At 38.0% G+C, this 24,195-nt stretch overlaps 1 protein-coding gene across 5 annotated transcripts in view; it reads left to right on the forward strand.

The window, feature by feature from the left end:
- Positions 1 to 24,195, forward strand: part of FAM13C (family with sequence similarity 13 member C) — a 179,166-nt gene that overhangs the window by 100,295 nt on the left and 54,676 nt on the right. For all 5 annotated transcript variants that reach the window (XM_078434267.2, XM_078434263.2, XM_078434264.2 and 2 more), the window contains one exon: positions 19,818 to 19,902. In XM_078434267.2, coding sequence (XP_078290393.2) covers positions 19,818 to 19,902 — 85 coding nt within the window. The remainder of the gene's footprint in view (positions 1 to 19,817; positions 19,903 to 24,195) is intronic.

The following is a 24,195-nucleotide window of genomic DNA, read 5'->3' on the forward strand; positions in this document are numbered from 1 at the left end:
GTAGTTTTTACTGCTTCATAGAAAAAAAAAAAAGAAAGAAAAAAAAAAAACCAAGAACAATGCAGTGAGTTTTTCCATAAAGCTGGATGCTTTTATTTAGAGAGTGGTCTTTTATTTAGAGATTGGTCTAAAATTTCCATTTTCTGATGAAATGATGGGAAGGGTTTATTTGTTTTCCCACATGCTCTTACTTGGCAGGATATAAAGCTGACAGCTATATATATATATATATATATATATATATATATATATATATATATATATATATTCCCTTGACCCCTAATAGCTTTAAAAAATATTTCTGCTTGTTCTAAGACTGAAATTTTGCCTTAAAGCTAAGACTTTTTGAATATTTTCTCTAAGGAGTAATTCTTTCTTTTAACAGTGTTTATTTAGAAGCAACTATGTACCCAGCTCTGGATCTGGTACTAGGATGGTGTGTGGGGCTGCAGTAGAAGAATGAAATTTGTAATCTCCACTTTCCAGGGAGATAGAAATACACATCAACTTAATATCCTATAGTCTGGCCTTGCTAGTATTGGTATATTTTGATTTTTTAAGATATTATTGGCTTTCTTAGGGCTATAAAAATCAGATTTTAAAACAGGTAGATGATTTTTTTTGGTTTTCTAAAAAAAATTCATATTTGAGGAAATAACTAATACTTTCCAGTGTGATCTGCCACCTTTAAGGCATAGATAGGTAGTGTATTTCATCTGACATGTGATTTTATGATTTTTGGTGGAATAGTTATTGATCTCTAATATTCATTGAATTTTAGAAATTGAAGTGGTTAAGGTAGTGGCATCAGGAAAAACAAGGGGCCTAAAGCCCAGCATAGTTGTATGGTTTGCCCAGGGACACAGAATAAGCCAGTGGTAGATTTATGATTAAAAGCTCCTATAGGGCCAGTACTGTGCCATGTTTTACTGAGTTTAGTTTTTCTTCTTTTTTTAAATTGAACTATAATGGACATACAGCATTATAGTAGTTTCAGATGTACAATGTAATTATTTGGCACTTGTACACCCTAAAAAATGTTCATCAGAAGCGATGTAGTCTGTTACCATAAAAAGTTACAAAAAATTTTTTCTTGTGATGACAATTTTCAGGATACATCTCCCAGCAACCTTCAAATATGCACTACAGTACAGTTGGCTACAGTCACTATGCTGCACACTGCATCTCCATAACCCATTAATTTCACAACTGGGAGTCTGTACCTTCTGATCCCCTTCAGCCATTTTGCTCACCCCTAAATCCCTCAACAGAGTGGCCACCACCACTCTGTTCTCCCTATCAATTAGTTTTGTTTTCTTTGTAGATTTCACATGTAAGTGAGATCATATGGTATTTATCTGACTTATTTCACTTAGAATAATACTTTCAAGGGCCATCTATGTTGTTGCAATTTCATTTTCATTCATTCATTCATTTTTGTTTTAATTCCAGTGTAGTCAACAGACAGTGTAGTATTAGTTTCAGTTGTATAAAACAGTGATTCAACAATTTCATGTATTACCCAGAACTCATCAAGATAAGTGTATTCTTGATGGATATGTAGGCTCTTTCGATAATTTTACTATTGTTGAGAGTGCTGCTGTAAACATTAGGGTACATGTGCCCCTATGTATCATCACTCCTATATCCCTTGGGTAAATTCCTAGCAGTGAATGGGTAAAGAAGTGGTTTATATATACAATGGAATACTACTTGGCAATGAGAAAGAATGAAATCCTGCCATTTGCAGCAACGTGGATGGGACTGGAGGGTTCACTTATGCTAAGTGAAATAAATCACTGAGAGAAAGACAGATATATCATATGTTTTCATTCATATGTGGATCTTGAGAAACTTAACAGAAAACCATGGGGGAATGGAAGGGAGAATAAAAAGTTACAGAGAGGGAGGGAGGCAAATACAGAGAACAAACTGAGGGATGATGCGGGGTGGGGGAAAGGGGAAAGTGGGTGATGAGCATTGAGGACGGCACTTGTTGGGATGAGCACTGGGTGTTGTATGGAAGCCAATTTGACAATTAAATAGATTAATATTAAATAGATGATAGATAGATAGATAGATAGATAGATAGATAGATAGATAGATAGATGTGTTCTTAATTCTCAAGATTTTATTCTTTTTTATGTCTGAGTAGTATTCCATATTTGGTCTATACACATAACCATATCTCCTTTATCCTTTCATTTGTTGATAGAAACTTAGATTGTTTTCACACTTCAGCTATAAATTAATCCTGCAATGAATATAGGAGGTGCACATATCTTTTTGAATTGTGTTTTCATTATCTTTGAGTGAATACCTGGAAGTGGAATTTCTGGATCATATGGTATTTCTGTCTTTAATTTTTTGAGGAACCTGCTTATCATTTCCATAGTGAATTCACATTCTCACCAACAGTGCACGATGGTTCCCTTTTCTCCACATCCTCACCAAATGTTAGTTCTTGTCTTTTTGATAACAGGTATTCTAATGGGGTGAGGTGATATCTTATTGTGGTTTTGATTTGCATTTCCCTGATGATTAGTGATGTTCACCATGTTTTCATATGTCTGTTAGCCATCAGTATGTCTTATCTGGAAAAAAAAAGTCTATTCAGATCTTCTGCTCATTTTTCAATTAGATTTTTTTTTGTAATTGAGTTTTATAAGTTCTTTATATATTTTAGATATTAACCCCTTATCAGATTTTATTTGCAAAGATTTTCTCCCATTCAGTAAGTTGCCTTTTTATGTTCACCATATAGTTTTCTCTTTTTGTAGTGTCTTTTTCTGGCTTTGATATCAAGGTAATGCTGGCTTTGTTGGTTTCCTCTGCTCTGCAGAAGTGTTTCAGTTAGATATAATCTACTTGTTTATTTTTGCTTTCATTGCAGTGCAGGAGGGCTCCTCTTTCTCTGTATCATTGTCAACACTTATTTCTTGTGACACTAGCCATACTAATTGTGGTTTTGATTTGCATTTCTCTGATGATTAGTGATGTCAATCATCTTTTCATGTGTCTGTTGGTCATCTGTATGTCTTCAGAAAAATGTCTATTAAGATCCTTTACTTATTTTTAATTGGATTATTTGGTTTTTTTGGTGTTGAGTTGTGTAAGTTTGTTATATATTTTGGATATATATATTAGATATATCATTTGCAAATATCTTCTCCCCATTCACTAGGTTGCCTTTTTGTTCTGTTGATTGTTTTATTTGCTGTGCAAAATCTTTTTATTTTGGTATAGTCACAATAGTTTGTTTTTGTGTTTTTCCCTATCATGAGAAGACATATCCATAATATGTTGCTAAGGCTGATGTCTAATAAATTACTGTTGCTTTTTGGAAGTTTTTTGATTACTGATTTAATTTCATTACTAGTAATCTATTCAGATTTTCTGTAGGTATTGTATGGTTTCAGGTCTCACAAAGAACTTTTAATCCATTTTCAGTTTATTTTTGTGTATGGTATATGAAAGCAGTCAATTTTCATTCTTTTGCATGTAGCTGCCCAATTTTTTCCAATACCATTTATTGAAAAGACTGTCTTTCCCCCATTATATATTTAATCCTTTGTTTTAAAATAATCGATAATATAGGTGTGGGGTTTTTTTTTGTTTTTTTGTTTTATTTTGTTTTGTTTTGCTCTCTATCCTGTTCCTTTCATCTATGTGTCTATTTTTGTGCTAGTACCATACCATTTTGATTACTATAGCATTGAGTATACCTTGATATTTTGTATTGTGATACCTCCAGCCATGTTCTTTCTCAAGATTGCATTCATTATTTGATGTCTTTTATGGTTACATACAAATTTTAGGATAATTTTTTTTCCAGTTCTGTGAAAAATGCCATTGGAATTTTGGTAGGGATTGCAATGAACCTGTAGATTGCTTTGGGTAGTATGGGCATTTTAATGATATTATTTCTTCCAATCCATGAGCTTGGTATATCTTTTCATTTGTTTGTGCCATCTTCAGATTCTCTCATCAGTGTCTTATAAGTTTTCTGGGTATAGATTTTTCACTTCCTTGGTTCAATTTATTTCTAGGTACTTTATTCTTTATTGTGCAGTTGTGATGGAATTGTTTTCTTTATTTTCCTTTTTGCTACTTTGTTATCAGTGTATGGAAATGCAACAGATATCTGTATATTAATCTTGTATCCTACAATTTTGCTGAATTAATTTATCAGTTCTGAAAGTTTTTTGGTGGAGTATTCTGCATATATGCAGTATTATGTCATCTGTAAATAGTGATAATTTTCCTTACTGATTTAGATGCTTTTTATTTCTTTTACTTGTCTAATTGCTGTGGCTAGAAATTTAAGTATGTTGTTGAATAAAACTGATAGGTAACCATGGACATTCTTGTCTTTTTCCTAATCTTAGAGGCAAAGCTTTCAGTTTTTCACCACTGAGTATGATGTTAGCTGTGATTTCTAAAAATAGGGCCTTTATTGTATTGAGGTATTTTCTTCTAAACTCACTTTGTGGAGTTTTTATCATGAATGGATATTGTATTTTGTCAAATGCTTTTTCTGTATCTATTAAGGTGATCATATGGTTTTTATTCTTTATCTTGTTAATGTGATTTATCACACTGATAGATTTCCAAATACCAAAGTACGTTTATAATCCTTTGTATTGCTGCAGCATCAGTTGTTATTTTTGCTTCATTTCTGATTTTATGTATTTGAGTCCTATTGCTCCTTCTCTCAATGGGTCTGGCTAATAGTTTATGAATTTTGCTTATCTTTTCAAAAACCAGTTCTTGGTATAATTGATCTTTTCTATTTTTTTGCCACTATTTCATTTATTTCGGCAGTAATCTTTATTATTTCCTTCTACCTGCTTTTAGCTTTGTTTTCATTTTTCTAGTTCTTTTAGGTATAAGGTTAGTTCATTTTTTTGAGATTTTTTTTTTTTTGTTTTTTTGAGGTAGGTTATATTCCTATAGTCTTCCTCTTAGAACTGCTTTTGCTGTGTTCCAAAGATTTTGAACTATTGTTTTCATTTTTATTTTTCTTCATATAGATTTTGATTTCCTATTTGATTTCTTGGTTGATCCATTAGTTGTTTAGTAGCATGTTGTTTAGCCTCCATGTATTGTGGTTTTTCCACATTTTTTCTTGAAATGGATTTCCAATTGTATACCATTATGAATGGAATGATGCATGACATGATTTCAGTCTTCTTAAATTTACTGAGACTTTTTGGTTTGTGGCCTAACATGTTATCTATCATGGAGAATATTCCATGTGCACTTGAAAGCAATGTGTATTCTCCGACTTTTTGGTGGAATGTTTTGCATATATCTGTTAGGTTCATCTGGTGTAATATGTTGTTCAAAGTCACTGTTTACTTGTTTTATCCGCTGATGTAAGTGGAATGTTAAAGTTCCCTATTATCATTGTATTCCTGTCTATTTCTTCCTTTCTGTCTGTTAATATTTGCTTTATGTATTTAGGTGCTTCTATATTGGGTGCATATATATTTATATCCTCTTGTTTGATTAATCATTTTATCATTATGCAGTGCCCTTCTTTGTCTCTTGCTATAGTCTTTGTTTTAACACTTATTTTGTCTATAGAAGTATTGCTACTTGACATTTGTTTTTGCTTCATTTGCATGATATATTTTTTCCAACCTTTCACTTTCAGTCTTCATGTGTCTTCAGGTCTAAAGTGAGTCTCTTGTAGGAAGCATATAGATGGATATTTATTTATTTATTTATTTATTTTATTATTTTTATCTATACAGTCACCCTATGTCTTTTGATTGGAGCATTTAGTCCATTCACATTTAAAGTAATTATTGGTAGGTATATACTTATTGCCATCTTGTTCATTATTTTCCAGTTCTTTTTTGCTCTCTCCCCTTGTGGTTTGTTGGCTTCTTTTACTGTTATGTTTGGATTCCTTATTTCTTTTGTGTATCTGTTATAGGTTTTTGATTTGTGGTTACCACTGGGTTTTTATACATCTTATGTGTACAGCATATATATTAATTTGATGGTTGCATAAGTTTGAATGCTTTTTAAAAGCACTAAATTTTTACTCTTCCCTCTGCCTTTTATGTATATGATATAATATTTTACATATCTTTATTTTTTGTATTCTTGAACTATTTTTTGTAGATATTATTGTTTTACTACTTTTATGTTTTAACCTCCATACTGGCTTTGTAAATGACTAATCTACTACCTTTACTATATGCTTGCTTCTACTCGTAAATTTTTTTTCCTTTTATAGTTTTCCTCTAGTGATGGCCTTTTTCTTTCCCCTTAAAGAATTTCCTTTAATATTTCTTGTAATGATAATTTAGTGGTAATGCACTTCAATCTTTGTCTGGGAAACTCTTTATATCTCCTTCTATTGGGAATGATAATCTTGCTGGGTACAGCATTCTTAGTTTTAGGTACTTTCCTTTCAGCACTTTGAATATATCATGCTGCTCCCTTCTGGCTTACAGTTTCTCCTCAAAAATCAGTTGATAGCCTTATGGGGTTTCCCTTGTATATAAATGTCTCCTTTGTCTTTCTGCTCTTAAAATTCTCTACTAATGCTTTTAGCCATTTTAATTATCATGTGTCATGGTGGGACCTCTTTGGGCTCATCTTGATATGGGCTGTCTGTACTTCCTGGACCTGTTGTCTGTTTCATTTTCCAGATTAGGGAAAATTTTACCTACTATTTCTTCAAATAAGTCTTCTGTCTGCCTTTTCTGGGATTCCCATTATGCTAAATGCTCAATGATGTCACTGATGTTATTTCTTTTTGCTACTCAGTTTGATTGCTTTCCATTATCCTGTATTCTAGATCACTGGTTCATTCTTCTGCAACCTCTAATCTGCTGTTGATTCCCTTTGGTATATATTTTATTTTAGTTACTGAATTCTTCAGTTCTGACTGGTTCTTTTTTATGTTCTCTCTCTTTGTTGAAGGTCTCACTGAGTTCACCCACTCTTACTCAAGTGTAGTGAGTATCTTTATGACCATTACTTGGAATTCTTTACCAGGCATATTGCTTATCTCCATTTCATTTACCTCATTTACTGTGATTTTGTCTTGTTCGTTGACTTGGGACATATTTCTCTGTCTCTTCATTTTGTCTTACTCTCTGTGTTTCTATGCTTTGGGTAGGTCAGCTATGTCTCCTGGTCTTGAAAGTTGTGGCTTTATACAGAAGAGGTCTTTTGACCTGTCGTGAAATCCCCCCGGTAGCCAGAACTAGGCCCTACATGAGCTGTATGTCCCCTCCTGTTGTGTCTGAGCCCTGATTACCTTCAGCCCATCTGGCTGCAATTACCCACTTTACTTGCTGTGGATACACTGGGCAGGATTTGGTTTTCACACTGTTGAGAAGCCTGTATGAGGCTACTGCAGTCTTGTTGGTGGATAGGGCCAGCAGTCATCTCAGCTGTCTACAATTAGCTTCTCTGCCACAGTTGTGGATACAAGGAAGGGCAGCACTTGTTCCCTGCTGGGCCAAGTGAGAGGTTCTCATTAAGAGATTGGGCTGCTGCAAATGTGGGCATACTAGTGTGTGAGGTTATCTCCTTCATTCCCTAGGGCAGGAGGAAGTTTGGAGTGATGGTGGTCCCCTCTGCCAGGGCTACCTGCAGGGTTCAGTGGAGCAGAAGCTGCTTAGGAGGGATGCCTGCTGAGGTAGGAAGGTTGTGTTGGGTGTGTCCACAGGGGAATTCTGGAGTTGGGTATGCTTTGCTAGAAAGGTAGCTAGAGAATGTTAGAACTGGCTCCTGCAAGCATCTGGCTATCTAGGCTGGGGAACTGTAAAATAAGTAGTGCCCACCAACACTTATATTCCCTAACAAACTTTCTGAAGTTCCCTGCCCCTCCATCACATGTGCTAAGATTTGTCAATAAATCTCCTTCACATATACCCCAGGTGCTCTTCAAACTGATACTTCTGTACTGTATCTTGGGCTTGAATTATTCATTGCGCTGGCTCTTATGCCGTTTCTTCCCACTCCTGACTCTCCTAGAGGTAAGCCTACTAATTTTTAAAACTATAAAAGTTAAGGCCCACTGTTTTTCAAAGCCAGATGTTATGGGGACTTGTCTTCCCAGTGTGGGTCCCCTGTGCCAGGGCACTTGGTGTGGAGTCTGCTCCTCTCACTTCTCCATACTTGTTATGTCTCTCTTATTTGTGGTTAGTCTCACCAGGGGTTTCCAACCATGTCTCTGCCCTCCTACCCTTTTCAATGTGAATTTCTCTCTATACTTAACTGTGGAATGTCTGTTCTGCCAGTCTTAGGGTCATTTTAAGAGTTAGTTTCATAGGTGCAGCTTTTATCTCAGTGGGTCTGTGGGATGAGGTAACTTTAGAATCTTCCTACTTCACCATCTTCATCACAGCTCTTAATTTTATTAATATTTTCTATTGATTTTTTCATCCCTGTTTATTTATGATCTGATTTTTATTATTTCTTTCCTCCTACTAATGTAAGGCTTTGCTCTTTTTTTTTTTCTAGTTGCTCTAGGTGTAAGATTAGATAGTTTATTTGAGTCCCCAAATTTGTTGTTATTTCTTGAGATGGGCCTGTATCACTATAAACGTCCCTCTTAGACCTACTTTTGATGCATCCCGTATTTTTGAGCATTGTGTTTTCATTTTCATATGTCTCAAGATGTTTTTGCTTTCCTCTTTGATTTTTTTCATTGACCCCATTGGCTGTCTTGTAACATATTGTTTAGTCTTTACAAGTTTGTGCTTTTCCAGTTTTCTTCTTGTAGTTGATTTCTAGTTTCATAGTGCTGTGGTCAGAAAAGTTGGTTAATGTGATTTCAGCCTTCTTAAACTTATTGAGACTTATTTTGGGGCTAACGTTATCTGTCTTTGAGAATGTTCCATGTACATCCAAGAAGACAACATATTCTCTTGTTTTTGGAGAAATGCTTTGTATATATCTGTTATGCCCATTCAGTCTAATGTGTTGTTCAGTGTCAATGTTTCCTTATTGATTTCCTGTCTGGATGATTTATCCATTAATGTAAGTGGGTTGTTAAAGTTCCCTACTATTATTGTATTACTGTCAATTTTTCCCATTGCATTTGTTAATATTTGTCATATATATTTAGGTACTCCTATGTTGGGTGTATAAATATGTACAATATTGTATCTTTTATTATTAATCTCTTTATCATTATGTAATCTTCTTCTCTGTCTCTTGTTGCAAACTTTGTTTTAAAGTCTATTTTGTCTAACATAAATATTGTCACCCTAGCTTTTTGTTTGTTTGTTTACATTCGCATGGAACATATTTCTATCCGTTCACGTTCAGTCTATTTGGATCTTTAGATCTAAAGTGAGTGGCTTGTAGGCAGCATATAGATGGGTATTGTTTTTTGTTTTTTTTTCCCCCTTCCATCTTCCATTCAGCTATCCTATGTCTTTTGATTGGAACATTTAGCCAATTTACATATAAATGAGTTATTGTTAAGAATATATTTATTGCCATTTTGCTAATTGTTTTCTGCTTGTTTTTGTAGCTCTTCTTTGTTCTTTTCTCTTTATTTGCTAGTGATTTGATGACTTTCTTTAGTGTTATGTTTGGATTCCTTTCTGTTTATTTTTTATGTATGTAGTATAGGTTTTTGGTTTGTGGTTACCATGAGTTTCATATATAACCACTTACGTATATAGCAGTCTATTTTAGTTGGTGGTTGTTTAGGTTCAAATGCATTCTGATAGGGCTACATTTTTATTTCTCCCCCAACACATTGTATGTTTTTGATGTCATATTTTACATATTTTTATTTAGTGTATCCTTTATATAATTATTGTAGATTTAATTGATTTTACTGCTTTTGTCTTGTAACCCTCATACTAGTTTATAAGTGGTTGATCCACTTGCCTTTACCATTTCTGTATGTTTTCCTTTACCATTCAGATTTTCTCCTTCAAATATTTTCTTATTTCTAGTTATGACCTTTTCTTTTCTGCTTAAGGAAGTCCCTTTAATATTTCTTATAAAGACAGTTCAGTGGTGATGAACTCCTTTTTGCTCTTTATTTTCCCTTCAATTCTGAATGATAACCATGTCACATAGAGTGTCCTTGGTTGTTAGTTTTTGGTTTTTTTTTTTTTTTTTTTTTCAGCACTTTGAATATATTGTGCCATTCCCTTTTGGCCTGAAAACCTTCTGATGAAAAATCAGCTGAAAACCTTTTTGGGGAATGGATTCCCTTATATTTAACAACTTGCTTTGTCTTGCTGCTTTTAAGATTCTCATTATTTTTAATTTTTGGCATTTTAATTTTAATGTGTTTTGGTGTGGATTTCTTTGGGTTCACATTTTTTGTAACTCTCTGTGCTTCTTGTACCTTGATGTCTGTTACTTTCCCCAGGCTAGGGAAATTTTCAGCGGTTATTTTTTCAGGTAAGTTTTCTGCCTCTCTCTCTCTCTGTCTCTCTCTGTCTCTCTTTTCATTCTGTAATCCCCGTAATGATAACTTTAGTACCCTTGGTGTTGTCCCAGATGTCCCTTAAGCTATCCTCATTTCTTTAAAATCTTTTTTCTTTCTGTGCTCTTCAGTTTGAGTGATTGCTACTACCCTGTCTATCACATCACTAATCAGTTTTCTTTATCCTCTAATCTGCTGTTTATTCCCTTCAGTGTGTTTTTCATTCCTCTTATATTCTTCAGGTCTGTGACTTCTGTTTGGTACTTGCTTATATTCTTTATCTCTTTAGAGGCTGAAGTTCTCACTGGGTTCATCCATTCTTCTCCCAAGTTTGGTGAGCATCTTTGTGATCATTACTTTGAATCTTTATAATGTAGCTTACTTATCTACATTTTATTGGTTTTTTTCCTGAGGTTTTAGTTAGTTCTTTTATTTGGAACATGGTCTCTGTTTTTCTATTTTGATTGACTCTCTGTGTCTGTTTCTATGTATTAGGGGAAACAGCTATCTCTCCGAATCTTGAAGGAGTGGCCTCATGTAGGAGATGAACCTTATCTTTCAAACTTGCCCTAGTCCTTGGTTGTCTCTAGAACTTTTGTGATTGTCTAAGCAGCCTCATTTATTCTTGGTAGGTCCCACTTTTTGAGAGTGTGCCAAGGCATGTAAGTGTCCCAAAGGGAGAAATCTCAGTCAACACCTAGTTTCAGGTGATTGGAAGCCAGATCCTCAGGCAGCAACTTTTAAAGTTTGCAAATATATATACTCATGAAGGACTGCAATTATAGTTTCCAGACAGGTCATCTGGAGGTGTCCCCTGAATGATGGTTGCAAAAATCAGAACTTCAGATGAGTGCATTCTTTTCTGGGAGGTACCAGCTTGTGTGGTAGTGAGGTCAAAGGAGAACACAATGATGGTGTTCCCACTTAGGTTCCTTGAGAACACTTCCATAGCCCCTAGATGTTTGGCAAACCTGAAGTCTATCCCTCATGCTGAAGGTCCAGAATAAGTAAATATGCCTTTTTAGCAGAAAGACTGGGGGTGTCTTTCAGTCTGGGGTGGTAGTAGTCTGCCAAGAAACATTTCCAATTGTCATAGTCCTATGGAACTCAGGAATATAATCCTACTTATCCAGAAGAGTGAAATTATCAAGGAGTGTTCCCTATATGGACTGTGCATGCCCACTGGCCTTAGTAAGGCAATGGGAGAACATGGGGCTGGAGTGTTCTGGCAGGCCATACCAGGACAGTGGGAGACTGCAGGGCAAGGGTTCATCTGCCAACTTTGGCAAAGCAGTGGGAAAATTCAGGGCTGGGGCACACATGCTTGCACTATCAAGTTAGAGGAAGAGTACAAAAGTGGCACCTGCCAGTGCCTCTTTCCCCACAGAGTCCTAATAGACTCCTGCACCTTCAGCAGATGGTTTAAGATTAGCCTTAAATACAGAGAACAATCTGAGGGTTGGTGGGGGTGTGGGGGAGAGGGGAAAATGGGTGATGAGCATTGAGGAGGGCATTTACTGGGATGAGCACTGAATGATGTATGTAAGCGATGAATCACGGGAATCTACCCCCAAAACCAAGAGCACACTTTACACACTGTATGTTAGCCAATTTGACAATAGATTATATTTAAAAAAAAAGATTAGCAAATGAATCTTCTTTACATGTAGTTTAGGCACTTTTCAAACTGCTGCTTCTGCTCTAGTCCTCAGGGTTAGTTAGTCTGCATATAAGGCCTCAAGTATCTCAGTTCTGTGCAGTCCCCTGGGTTTTATGGACATGAGTCCCACTGTTTTTCAACGTCAGATGTTTTGGGGGTTTGTATATCCACTGTAGGCTCCAGGGATGGGATGCCTGATGTAGGGCATGAAACCCTCCTCTCACTTCTCAGGGGGCTTTGTATTTGTGAGATTCCTCCTGATTGTGGATCACCATGCTGGGGGTGGGGGTTTTTGGCAAGATTGTGTGTCTGCTTCTCCTATCCTTCTCAATGTAGCCCTTTTATTCTTTGTTGCAGAATAGCTGTTCAGCTAGTTTTCAAGGTTTTTTTTCAGAGAAGATCATTACATATGTAGCCATATAAATTTGGTACATCCACAGATGTAGGGGAGTTCCGGATTTTCTTGCATTTTCATTGTAGATCATCCTATCTTACTGAGTTTATTTTTTAAACAGAATATTTTTCAGAGCTAAAAGAAATTAGAACAGAAATACCAGTAAGAATTAATGTATGGGTTACAACACAGACTACACTTGTGGACTTCAGCCCTTGGGTTATAACTGATGTTTTGGAAAGTATGAATTTTTTTGGGGGGGGAGGTAGCTATTCACTTTCATACTTGTCCTTTTAATAGGACCTTAATAGCTCCAAAGACAAAGTATTGAAATCCACACTATAAATTGAAAATGAGACACATTGTAGTTTTAGAAAATCAATGTCTTATCATCTAGAAAAGTTCAGAGTCCTGAATTAAAATATGAGTTCATAAAACTGTATTATTCTCTTCCAAACATCTCATTTTCATATTTATTCACTAAGGTGAACATAACAAGGACACCACAACAGAGATGAAATGAAGTACAGGACTCCCCCTTCCCAGGTTGAAATCATCCATCTAAAAGGAAATTTGGTTTGGGTTATTGTGTGTTGTGGTGATGTTGTCCTTGTTTAAAAAGAAATCCTGGTAACATCAGACTATGACCTAGATCCTCCTGTCAACAAAGGGCCCCTAGAAGTGAATAGTTTGTTCCCTTGCATTGAATTTCTCCATAGGGGATTGTGGGGGTGATAGCTGATCATCTGGAGCAGAGGGAGGCTGAGCTGAGTTGTGTCATCCTTCATTTAGACCTGGCTGAAAAACGTGCTGGGATATAAGCAACACAGGCCCCAAAGAAATTAGCCAAAAGCCCAGTCTTTCTTGGGGCAGGGTCAATTTGGCATTTTCTTATAGACATTACTATTGGGGGAAGTCCCACTTCTTTGGCAGGAACATTCAGAGATCCGCAACAACAATTCAGGAGGCAACATTGCCTTGCTTCTGAGCACTTCATACTTTATGTGTCTTGGTATGTGTGTGGAGGTGGGGGGGGGGGGCGGCAGAGCGGCAGCCATCAAGGGGAGTCCAGGGCAGGAGAATAATGAGGGTATCAGAGGGCAAGGAGTCATGGAAAAGCTATTGTCCCAGGGACAGGGACTCAGGCAAGTAAGACAGCATTTAGAGTGAGCCAAATCCTGAGGGAATAGGAACTATATCTTTAAAGTATAGATCTTGGACCTCCTGTATCTAAATGACCCTGTCCTGGACCACAGAATCTGAATCTCTGGGGTAGTCCCTGAGTGAATGCACATCTTCAGTAAATTCCCTAGTGATTTGTAATGATTTTAAATTTTCTGGACCAGGGCAACAGGGCAGCTTGAAATTGGTACTCAGAAGGGCCTAAAGAGTCCAGGAAATCAAAATTAATATGCAATGGCAGTGTTTTTATTGGTTGTCTCCTGTGATACTCATTGTGCTAGGTATGGTAGTGAAAAATGGAAGCATATTGCCAGCCCATTTGGAGCTAGAAAGAACCAATAAACAAGTAAGGAAATGAATGAATTTACATATTATATCAAGTATTAGAAAGAAAATAAATGAGATGCTAACAGAGAAATTGAGGGGCTCTACTTAGGTAAGGTAATCAAAACTGGCTCAAGAAATTTATAGAAATTTGACTGTGAAGCAACTATAGCTAAATCAGGCCTGGGGAGGTGGGGTCAGGAAGCAAATGCAAAGAGGGGATATTATGTGTGTGCCTATGTGTGTATGTGTGTGTGTTAGGGAGGTGGGTAATTGAGGAAATATGTATAGAAAACATTAAAATCATGGAAGAATAGTGGTAAGTAGAACTGAGGATGTTCAGAGACCCAGTTGTATCCCCAACTTTTAGCAAATTTCCAGTTCGATCTTCACATCACTATAGAGAATCTGTATACAGTTCTTAGATAAAGGGATGTGAGAGGACAACTAAATCTCTTCACAGAAATTAAAAGTAAGCTGTCCCTACTCTGCCACTGGTGAATTGCAGACAAAGGCACCTTAAAATAGTATTTAACTATCCAGCCTGTGTGGGTGTTCTCCATTCCAACCAAACTAAAGAGAGATTTGGTAATTGCATAGGAGAGAAAAGTGAGTATAGTATTTTCTAAAACAAGTAGCATGTTTTCCATTATGTAAAAGAGAGAAATTAGCTTTTAGAAAGCCACACCTAGGTTTCACTGACTTGTCTTTGTTTTTTTTCATACCCAGATGCAAGAGGTGGAAAAGAGAGGTAGTCATTTTTCTTTAGAGGATCCATCAGCCTTTGTTCAATTTTCCTGCAGATCCTAGAGACCCATTCATGCAGACTTGGAATATAAACATGGAAAAGTGCTAGCAGCCCACCCCTGAGGGATGGGCTGGGGGCAGCTTCACAGAGGGTGGGGGTCCTAGTTAGAGAAGGGTTTCATTGAGGTAGCACAAAGACACCGGGGATTTACTGCCCTTAATTTTTCTGTAGAGCAAAAGCATGTTCCTACATTAAAGATCACAAAGTCAAGGATAATCAGAGTGAAATAGGTGTTTACTCTTTCCTTGGGCTTATGGTTTCTTTCCTCCATCACCCTATGACAGTAGAAACTGACATTATTGTTTGATTTGTTTCCTTGTTTTATGGCTGTCTCCCCAGTAGAGAGGAAGCCTCATTAGGAAGGGTCTGATATCAGTCTCACCAGAGCCTAGTGCATCTCTCTGTGCATTTAAAGCTGCTAGAGCTTAGGAGCTGCATGTGTGCTGTGACATTTATGTAGAAGTATGACCCTTGTTTGTGCAGTTTGAGTTGTCCATGGGCCTTCTCAAGGGTGGCTCTGTGGGACTGAGCCCTGATGGCTGGCCAGATGTCTTCTGTTGCCCACTGGAAGGACATGTGACAGTGGCATAGATTGTTCACAGGTAAAGTCCCCACTCTCATCCCTGTCCTGGGTTTCCTAGTCATCAGGACAGGTATTCCTTTATGGACCTGTTCCACACATGGTGTCCAAGTTCCCACTTTCTGTTCTTATATTGGGGAGCAGCAGGTCATCTTCAGGTAAAGGGTCAGTTTGGGGGTGGGGAAGGGATATAGTTGATGACAGCTGGTCTGCATAGTTTCTTCCATTCTGCTTTCTTATTCTCAGTTATAGCAGCTTATTTTTTCCCCTTCTACTTGTCCATTGAGACCTTCATCTTCTCTCTCCTGTTTCATTTGTCACTTGTTTTCTCCTCCATTCCTTTAATCTTACACTTATCTGGTTTCTCAGAAAGGAATAAATCAGCCAAGCAGATGGATCTCCTTTGGCAAACTTAAGCAAGTTTTGATTTTGCTTCAGTATGAGTACAAGGGAGGAAGTGGGAGAGGAAGATGGATGACAACCCAGTTACCACTTCTAGCCACAATTGGGTCTCAGCATCATATCTCACTCCCTGTGGGAGTTCAGTAGCCTTTGAATGTGAATGTGAGCTGATAGTCCTATGCATTGAAATTCTTTGCTATTTACACTTTATTCAGTTCCAGAAACATTGTCTAAGCACCTACTTTGTGACATTCTGTGCACCATCCTCAGTATATGCATGTTTGCTTCCCTTTCATTTAAAGTTGGAAAGGAGGGTACCTGGGTGGCTCAGTCTTGGTTAAGTATCCGACTTGGGCTCAGGTCATGATTTCACAGTTCATGGGTTCGAGCCCCATGTTGGGCTCTGTGCTGATAGCTCACAGCCTGAAGCCTGCTTCAGATTCTGTGTTTCCCTCTCTCTCTGTCTCTCCCCATTCACATGCACTCTCTCTCTCCAAAATAAATAAACATTAAAAAAAATAAAAAATAAAGCTGGAAAGGAACTTAGAAGTCATCCAGTCTCAGGACCTTTATAGGCAGATGCAGACAGTCGGGCCCTGGGAGATGAAGTTATGAGTCAAGGCCTTAGAATTGGTATAGAGTTTGGCCTTGCACATGACAAGAGCTCTACCCAGCAGCCTCTGGGGTGTAGAGATAATTCATAATAAACCCAGTGTTCAGTCCTTGAGTGTTTACTATATGCTGGTGCTGTGCAAAGTGCATTTCATGTGTTCTTCCATTTAATTCTTACAACAGCTGTCATTGTTAGTGTTATTATTGCCTTTTTTTTACAGATGAAGAAACCAAGGTTTAGAATAGCCCAGATGCTTGCCCAAAGTCAGATGAATAGGATGTAGCAGAGCTGACATGTCCTCCTCTGCTTTGTAGAATATACAAGAAAACATGGAATCTGCAAGAAGCTGCTGGTTCTACATCCTCCCTCTAAATGGAGGGGAGGAATTTCTTTTTCTTTCTTTCTTTCTTTCTTTCTTTCTTTCTTTCTCTTACCTTTATTTCTTTCTTCTTTCTTTCTCTTCACTTTTACTTTTTAAATTATAGTAATATATATATATATATATATATATATAACATTTACTACTTTAACCATTTTCAAACATACAGTTCATTGGTATTAAGTACACTCACATTGTTGTGAAACTATCACCACCATCCATCTCCAGAACTTTATTCATCTTTCCTATCTGAGATTTTGTACCCATTAAACCTAACCTCCTTTCCCTCACCACCAACCCCTGGCAACCACCATTTTCTATTTCTATTAATTTTATTACCCTAGATATTGTCCTTTTGTGAATGTCTTATTTCACTTAGCAAAATGTCATCAGGCTTCATGTTTGTTGTAACATGTGTCAGAATTTTCTTCCTTTTCAAGGCTAAATAATACTCCATTATATGTATATCACATTTTATCAATTCATCTGTCAATGGACGCTTGGGTTGGTTCTACCTTGTATTAGTCTGCCAATACTCTGTTAAAGTTGCCATTAAAAAAAAGACTGGGTGGCTGAAACAACAAACGTTTATTTTCTCACAGTTCTGGAGGCTGAATGTCAAGGTGCTGGCAGAGTTGGGTTTCTCCTGAAGACTTTCTCCTTGGCTGGCAAATAGCCACCTTCTCACGTGGCCTTTCCTCTGTGTGTGCATCCCTGGTGTCTCTTTCTCTCTGTAATTATAATTATACCAATCATATTGAATTTGGACTACACCCTTATACCTCATTTTACCCTTAAAATCTCCAAATACAGTTACATTGGGGTTAGGTCTTCAACATATAAATTTGGGGGAGACACAATTCATCCCATAATATACCTCTTGTCTATTGTAAATATTGCTATGAATATAGGTATACAAATATCTGTTTGAGTCCCTGCTCTCAATCCTTTTAGGGTATATACACAGTCGCAGAATTGCTGGATCATATGGTAGTCCTTTTTTAATTTTTTGAGGAAATGTTATTCTGTTTTCTATAGCAGCTGTACCACTTTACCTTCTCATGGTGTCATTTCTTAATCTTCAGAATAGTTTTGCTCTTTTTTAAAGGTTGTGCTCATTTCCAAGGTCCTTCAGTAGGAAGCTTGCCTGGAATTATTCTTTTTGCTTCCCAGATGGTTGGAATTCTTTTCAGAAACTTGGTGTCCTTATTCCTCTATACCTCCTGTCAGTAACCTCAGGCTCTGACTTCCACACTCAGCTTCTGGGAGAGCATCCCAGAAAGGAGGAGAGAGCAGTAAAAAAGTGATCTGGTCTCAGGTAGATGTCTCATCTGAACTGTGTGGTCTCAATCAGCAACCCCTGAGCACAAAGGAGGTTTGTACCTTCATCTCTGAGCACAGCACAGGAGGTATCTGGAGCCCACTTAGCAGTGAACAACTTTGAAAACACTGCTTTGGGCTCATATTTGCTCACATAAACAGCATGGATGAGGGTATGGGTGTGGGAGTGGGTATTGTATAAGGGGAGGAGTTCAGTGTGAGGAGATGTTGGGGGTAGGTGCTTATGTGAGGTAAGGTATAAGGGTGTATATGGGGGTAGGTGTGTGTGTGTACTGAATAGATGTGAGAGTGGGAGTTGAGTATGAGGGTGTATGTAGGGTGTAAGGTAGGGTGCTTCCGTGTGTGTGTGTGTGTGTGTGTGTGTGTAGTAGGGGATATAAGGGATGAGTGTGAAGGGTAGGAACGAGAGTTTATATGTGGTTATTTGTGGGTTACATTGTATGTGCAAAGTAGTGCGAAGGTAGGGGGTTGGACATGAGGGTGTGGAGAACAGGAGGTGAAGGTATATATGAGGTAGGGTGTGAGAGTATGTGTGGGATAGGAATGGGGGTATGTGTATGGAGTAGGGTGTGATGGTTGGGTATGAAGGTGTATGGGGAGTAGACTGTCAATAGAGTGTGTGTGTGTGTATGGGAGAGTCATAGTAGGCACAGGATCACTGGCTCCACTGCAGGTAGCCACCCCTGCCAGGAGCTCTGTGGGTGGAGGAGCTGCTGAGGCCTGCAGAGCTTTCCTGTTGCAGGGGAGTGGCTCCTGGCCAAGGCCTCAGGCGTGACTCACTTTCACCTGGTCAGGGGAATTAATTTGCTGGGTATCTGCATCATGGCAGGATACATGCATCAGTCTGTATGACTCTATTCTTATTAAGAACCATGAGAGAAATTTAAAATGGGAAATGAAGGGGGTGGGGTAGGGTTGTTCTGGGAGCTCAGAAATTGCTTCTCCCTCAGTGGCTGGGTCACACTCAGTGACCAGGGCCCTCTGCCTTGCTTCTTCCACTCTGCTCCTGATAAAGGCAGTGATAGCCATTCCATGTGAGAGGAACAACTTCAGAAGACACACACACACACACACACACACACACACACACATGCATGCATACACCCCCCCACCCCCCACACACACACACACATACAGATGTAGATCAGGGAGCCCAGAAGCAGCTCCCAGATGCTAGGCAGTCTCTGCAGCAGTAACTCTTTATGCACTGCAGTCTGCTGCAGTGTTCAGAGGTTAAGGGATGCTGGCTTTTATGAATGGTAGCCTGGGAGGGGCCTAATATCACTTGCTCCTGATGTCAGCACAATGAATGAAACACTTGCAAAGCGTAAAGCCTCAAGCACCCGGGAAGCAGATACCGTCTCAGATTGGTTCTCTTGGTGCAGCGTCTCTTGCTGACGAAATCACCAGTCCCGTGTGTGACATATAAAGCCAAATACGTTAGGATTGAAATGAGGCAGAAACTGAGGTTGCATGTGGAATAATGTGTACCTGATTCTGGTACAATCAGCTCTGCCTGAAGCAGCTGTGGTTGAGATCCTCCTCCTGCCAGGCGCTGGAGGAAGGTGTTCTGCAGGAACTGCGGACTTACTGTTGTGTATTAGGCAGTTACTTAGCTAGCCTGATGTTCTGCTTTTGCTGGCAGAATTCCTTGCTCAAGCTCCAAGCCCTAGAAACTGATCTGTGCTCTGCATTTTTGACAAACCAGGAAGAAGCTGCTCAGGTGCATGGACTCAAGGACCCAGACCCAGTGTCGACCCAGAGTGTGCTTGCAGAAGGCGCAGATGTTGCAGGTAAGAGGCTGAGGTGGGGGAATGTCCTCACATGTACCATCAGGATAGTTCAGGCTCTTGCTGCTTTCTCCTAAACCTGGCCTCTTGTGGGAAACCATGCCTGGTGCAACAGAAAAGCTGAAGAGGTGCAGTGGGGGAGCTGAGACGGTGCAGGAAGAATTAAGGTGTGTTCTGATACAGAGAATTCTCTCCAGCTGGGGGCCAAGCATCAGACTATGCATAAATAGGTGTCAGGTGAAAAACATCCACCACTACTCCTGGTCCTAATGAATGCCTGATTGGCCTCCTGTGACAAACAAGTAGTGTGCTTATTTTCTATCACTGCATGTAGATAATCTGTACTGTCGATTGTCATGGTATTTTTGAGGTATTCAGTGATGGGATAGTTTTAACATTACTACTTCCTTTCTTCTATTACCTGCTTGTAAGATGATTCATCAACATAGGAAAGTGGAGGTGAGTGGTGTAGCTCATTCTGATCCTATATTGTCTTTTTTTGTCTCAATTTTTTTTTAGCATTAACGTCTGTGTTGAAAAGTCTCAAAATTGGTTCTCATTTGTCTGATAATTTCTCTGGTTTTAATCCCAGGAATGGTAGATTGACTAGTAAGCAGAAGGCAAACTAATGCTCCCTGAAAGATTTAGATAGAAAAGAAACACTAATTTATATGAGTAGAAATGAGAGCACAGCTTATCTTTTGTAACACAAATAGATCAGGGGTTTGTAAACTGGTTTCTAGATAGGTGGTAAAATTGGCTTAAGTGAGCTTGCTTCATGAGATGCCCTTTAGTTTCAAGAATTGAAGGAAGAGATTTAAGAAGATAGAGTGTTTCAGTATGATTATTAATAGTTCATTTAAAACATTACTGTTTAAAACAGATCCATATGGTCTAAGTAGGCAAAACTTCCAGTGTTTATTAATTAAGAATATTAACAACTAAGCATATTAATAATAGTGGCCAATAATAAAGCTATTAATGGTAGCTACTGTTATTGAAGACTTTTGTGATCCAGACACTGTCCTAAGTACTTTGTATATTTTATATTAAATCTTTAAACAAACCTGTGAAATAATACACTTCACAGTAAGGACACTGAGGCCAGGTGCAAACCTGCTGTTAAGTGATAAATTATTTCCTCATGGATGCAGGTGGCTAGTTGGGTGTCATTATTGTCTGGTGAGCTACCCTTGTTCTGTTGGCCATTGTGTTTGGATGGGAGGCAAGTAAAATGGGCAGAGCCCAATGTCGATCTAATTAGAGGTTTAAGTCAGATTATTAGACACACTCTTCTTCTTCTACCAACCCCAACAAACCACATACAAAACACATAAAGAAATCTTAAGCCAGATATAAATTAACTTTTGAGTTATTTGATGTTTTGTGTAGCTACACAAGTATCTGGCAGAATTGTACAATATTTGCGTGTTGGATATGGATATATATATATTTTTAATTTTACATGATGACTTTTAAGTGCATGTATTGTCTTATATTCTCCAAAGATCAGGAGTAGTTTTGCATTTTCTCATCCTGGATGGACAGGATTTGGACAACTTTATTAACACTCCTTGTGTAATGGAAATACATACTGAGTTCATGTAGGAATTGCCCATACAAAGGAACCATCAATACATTTCATGTTAAGTGTTAAATGGCAGAAATGGACAGAAGGTTCCTTACAAAGGAGACTTGTAGGTTGGGTACTGAATTTTCCAAAATGTAGGTGAATCTGAGATGTTCCAGAGCCCTTCCAAGAGAGTCTATGAAAAAGAAACGTTTTCACTATGTGTGTACTAGTCAAGATTTCTCACAAGTTTTCAAAAACCCATCTTGATGTTTTTCACCTTTGTAGTCTTTGTGAATAAGGAGTCTCATTTAGCTAAAATGACTGCATGAAACTTGATATGGGGAAAGTGAAGAAGCTCCAGCCCTTATATTGAAACTTGTAATATTTATTTGACACCTTTCTTCTCTAATTTTCCAATAACCCTTTGACACAATCTGGAAACCACCTGCTAGATGTTTTTAGGGACCTAAAAAGTCTCTTCATTTGGCAGGAATATTGCCAAATTGGCAAGCATTTAGACTAGGTTTTCACAGATTAATTTATGGGATCGTTTAGTCTCATTGGCTTCCAAGATAAGTGTTTATAGGAAGGTCCTATATTTCTATTCCATGTGTCACTCAGAAGGAAGAAATGTTTGCTCATTTAGAGTCTTAGGCCCTGTGAAGGGATTTCTAGAGTGATCTTTGAACATCTCGAAGCTAGTTTTTATGTGTGTATAAATCTCTTTTGAGAGTGTGATCACATAATAGTACAAATGGCCATAAGTCTATAAAGGAATATAGTAATTTAAAATTTTGTCCTTTCCCAAAGTATAACATCTAGCCCTGAGCCTTACATGTATATAAATATTCAATTACTTATTTTTGATATCAATAATTGCTATAACAAAGACAAAGCCCAAGGGGTGATTTTTACAGGAATTTCTGGACATAATATGCTACCAGTTCACTATTAAAAGCAAACATTTATAACTATAAATTGGTATGACATAAATAGGTTTCAAGCTTTCTTTAGACTCAGTTAGGACCTGACCAGTAAAGTAAAACTTTTTCAGTAGGCATTTGAAATGATGATCTTAGCAAAGCATTATACTCTCTACATCTTGAGATCAAAGTATTGGGTTTTAACTTGGGTTTATGTATTGCAAAGATCAGTCCTACCTAGTAAAATACCTGAAATGTGTCTCCACTCTGGCAATGCAATTATGAACTGCACTTGCAGCAAAAACACATTTCATGGTACCCCTGGAGGAGCACTGTGTTCTAAATAGTGTTTGTGAGACTTCCTGCACATCACAATTACCAGGAAGCTTTGCAAGCTTCTGCAAGGATTCTTAGTCCTTATCTTTAGACAGTCTGGGGTAGAAGTCTTGTAATATTTATATTTCATAAACACTCCCAAATGGTGGGAACCATTATTTAAGTGTCTTGAATTATGAGAGAGAAGACCAGGTTCTCTCAGGTTCTCTTTGACTCTGCTTCACCTCAGTTTCATGGACAACATGGACTTACAACTCAGGGTCAGTGACCAGTTGGCTCAGTCATTTACTTCAGAAGGAGGAAGGTGCTTGAGCACCCAAGTCCTCAGGCTAGAAAAGGGTGGGATGGGACATGGACAAGGGACAGGGACAGATTTGAGGGGTGTAGATGTAGAGGCCCTTAGAAAAAAATGACACCTGGTAGATAACTTCAAGACTGTACATAGGGTAACCAATTGTCATGGAATGTCCAATTTGCCCAGGAATGTCCCAGTTTTATCATTAAAAGTCACACATGCTTGGAATTCTTAGTCCTAGGCAATCTGTGACAACTAGTCACCCTACTTGTAGGTTGCAAATTGCCTAATTTGATATGGAAACCCCGAAAGCACTTAGGCTCAAAAATCCGAACTACATCAATAGCCTCTTACAGTTGAAGCAAATGCTTCCTCTGTTGCATTAGTAAGGATCTATTCTGGTGTTGTTGAACAGAAAATGGAATGAAAATTTCTTTTCAACTGCTTGTCATTTTCTAAGTTTGCAGAAGGACTGTTTGTTCCACATGACTAAGCATAGTAACCCCTGTTCTGTGTGACCACAGGTGATTGAATAGTTTGGAGTTTGTGGCAAAAGCTGTCACCAGTGATAACTAAAGACTTATTACTAGAAATAATAATGCCACAGCAGTTTCTAATTAATTCTTTTACTGTAAAATCTTGATTTTCAAATCTAACTATTTGGGTAAGAGCCTTGTTCCTAATGTTGATTATTACAAAAAACTAATACAGGCTATAGTTATTCCCATAAAGAATTCTTCATGGTTTGTAGGTCTTTTCCTGATGTTGAAGTTAGGATGGGGCAGAGTTAAAGAGGACCTGGCCTTCTCTCTCACATTTCAAGACACTGTCCACTTGACCAGAAGTTCCCAATTACTTGGGAGTGATTATTACACTTCCAGATGTCTGAGCTCTCTATCTTAAAAGGAAAAATTTAAATGTAGGTTGAAGCCTGAAAAATCTCCATGTTTGAAAATCTCCCCCTCATAATTCTGAGGGGCAGGTAGATTTAGGAACACTTTCTAGAGCACAGTACTCCAGAGCTTCTCTAGAGAGTACCATGCAATGCGTTCTTGCTGCAGGTGGAGTTTATAATTGGCCTTCTGGAAAAGGGGACATCTCAAGTATCCCACTAGGTGGGGCATCTACATAACTTGGTGTTTCATCCTATCTGGCAGTAGTCCAGACAC

Source organism: Panthera onca, chromosome D2, assembly GCF_046562875.1.
Source record: "Panthera onca isolate mPanOnc1 chromosome D2, mPanOnc1 haplotype 2, whole genome shotgun sequence".
Taxonomy (NCBI): domain Eukaryota; kingdom Metazoa; phylum Chordata; class Mammalia; order Carnivora; family Felidae; genus Panthera; species Panthera onca.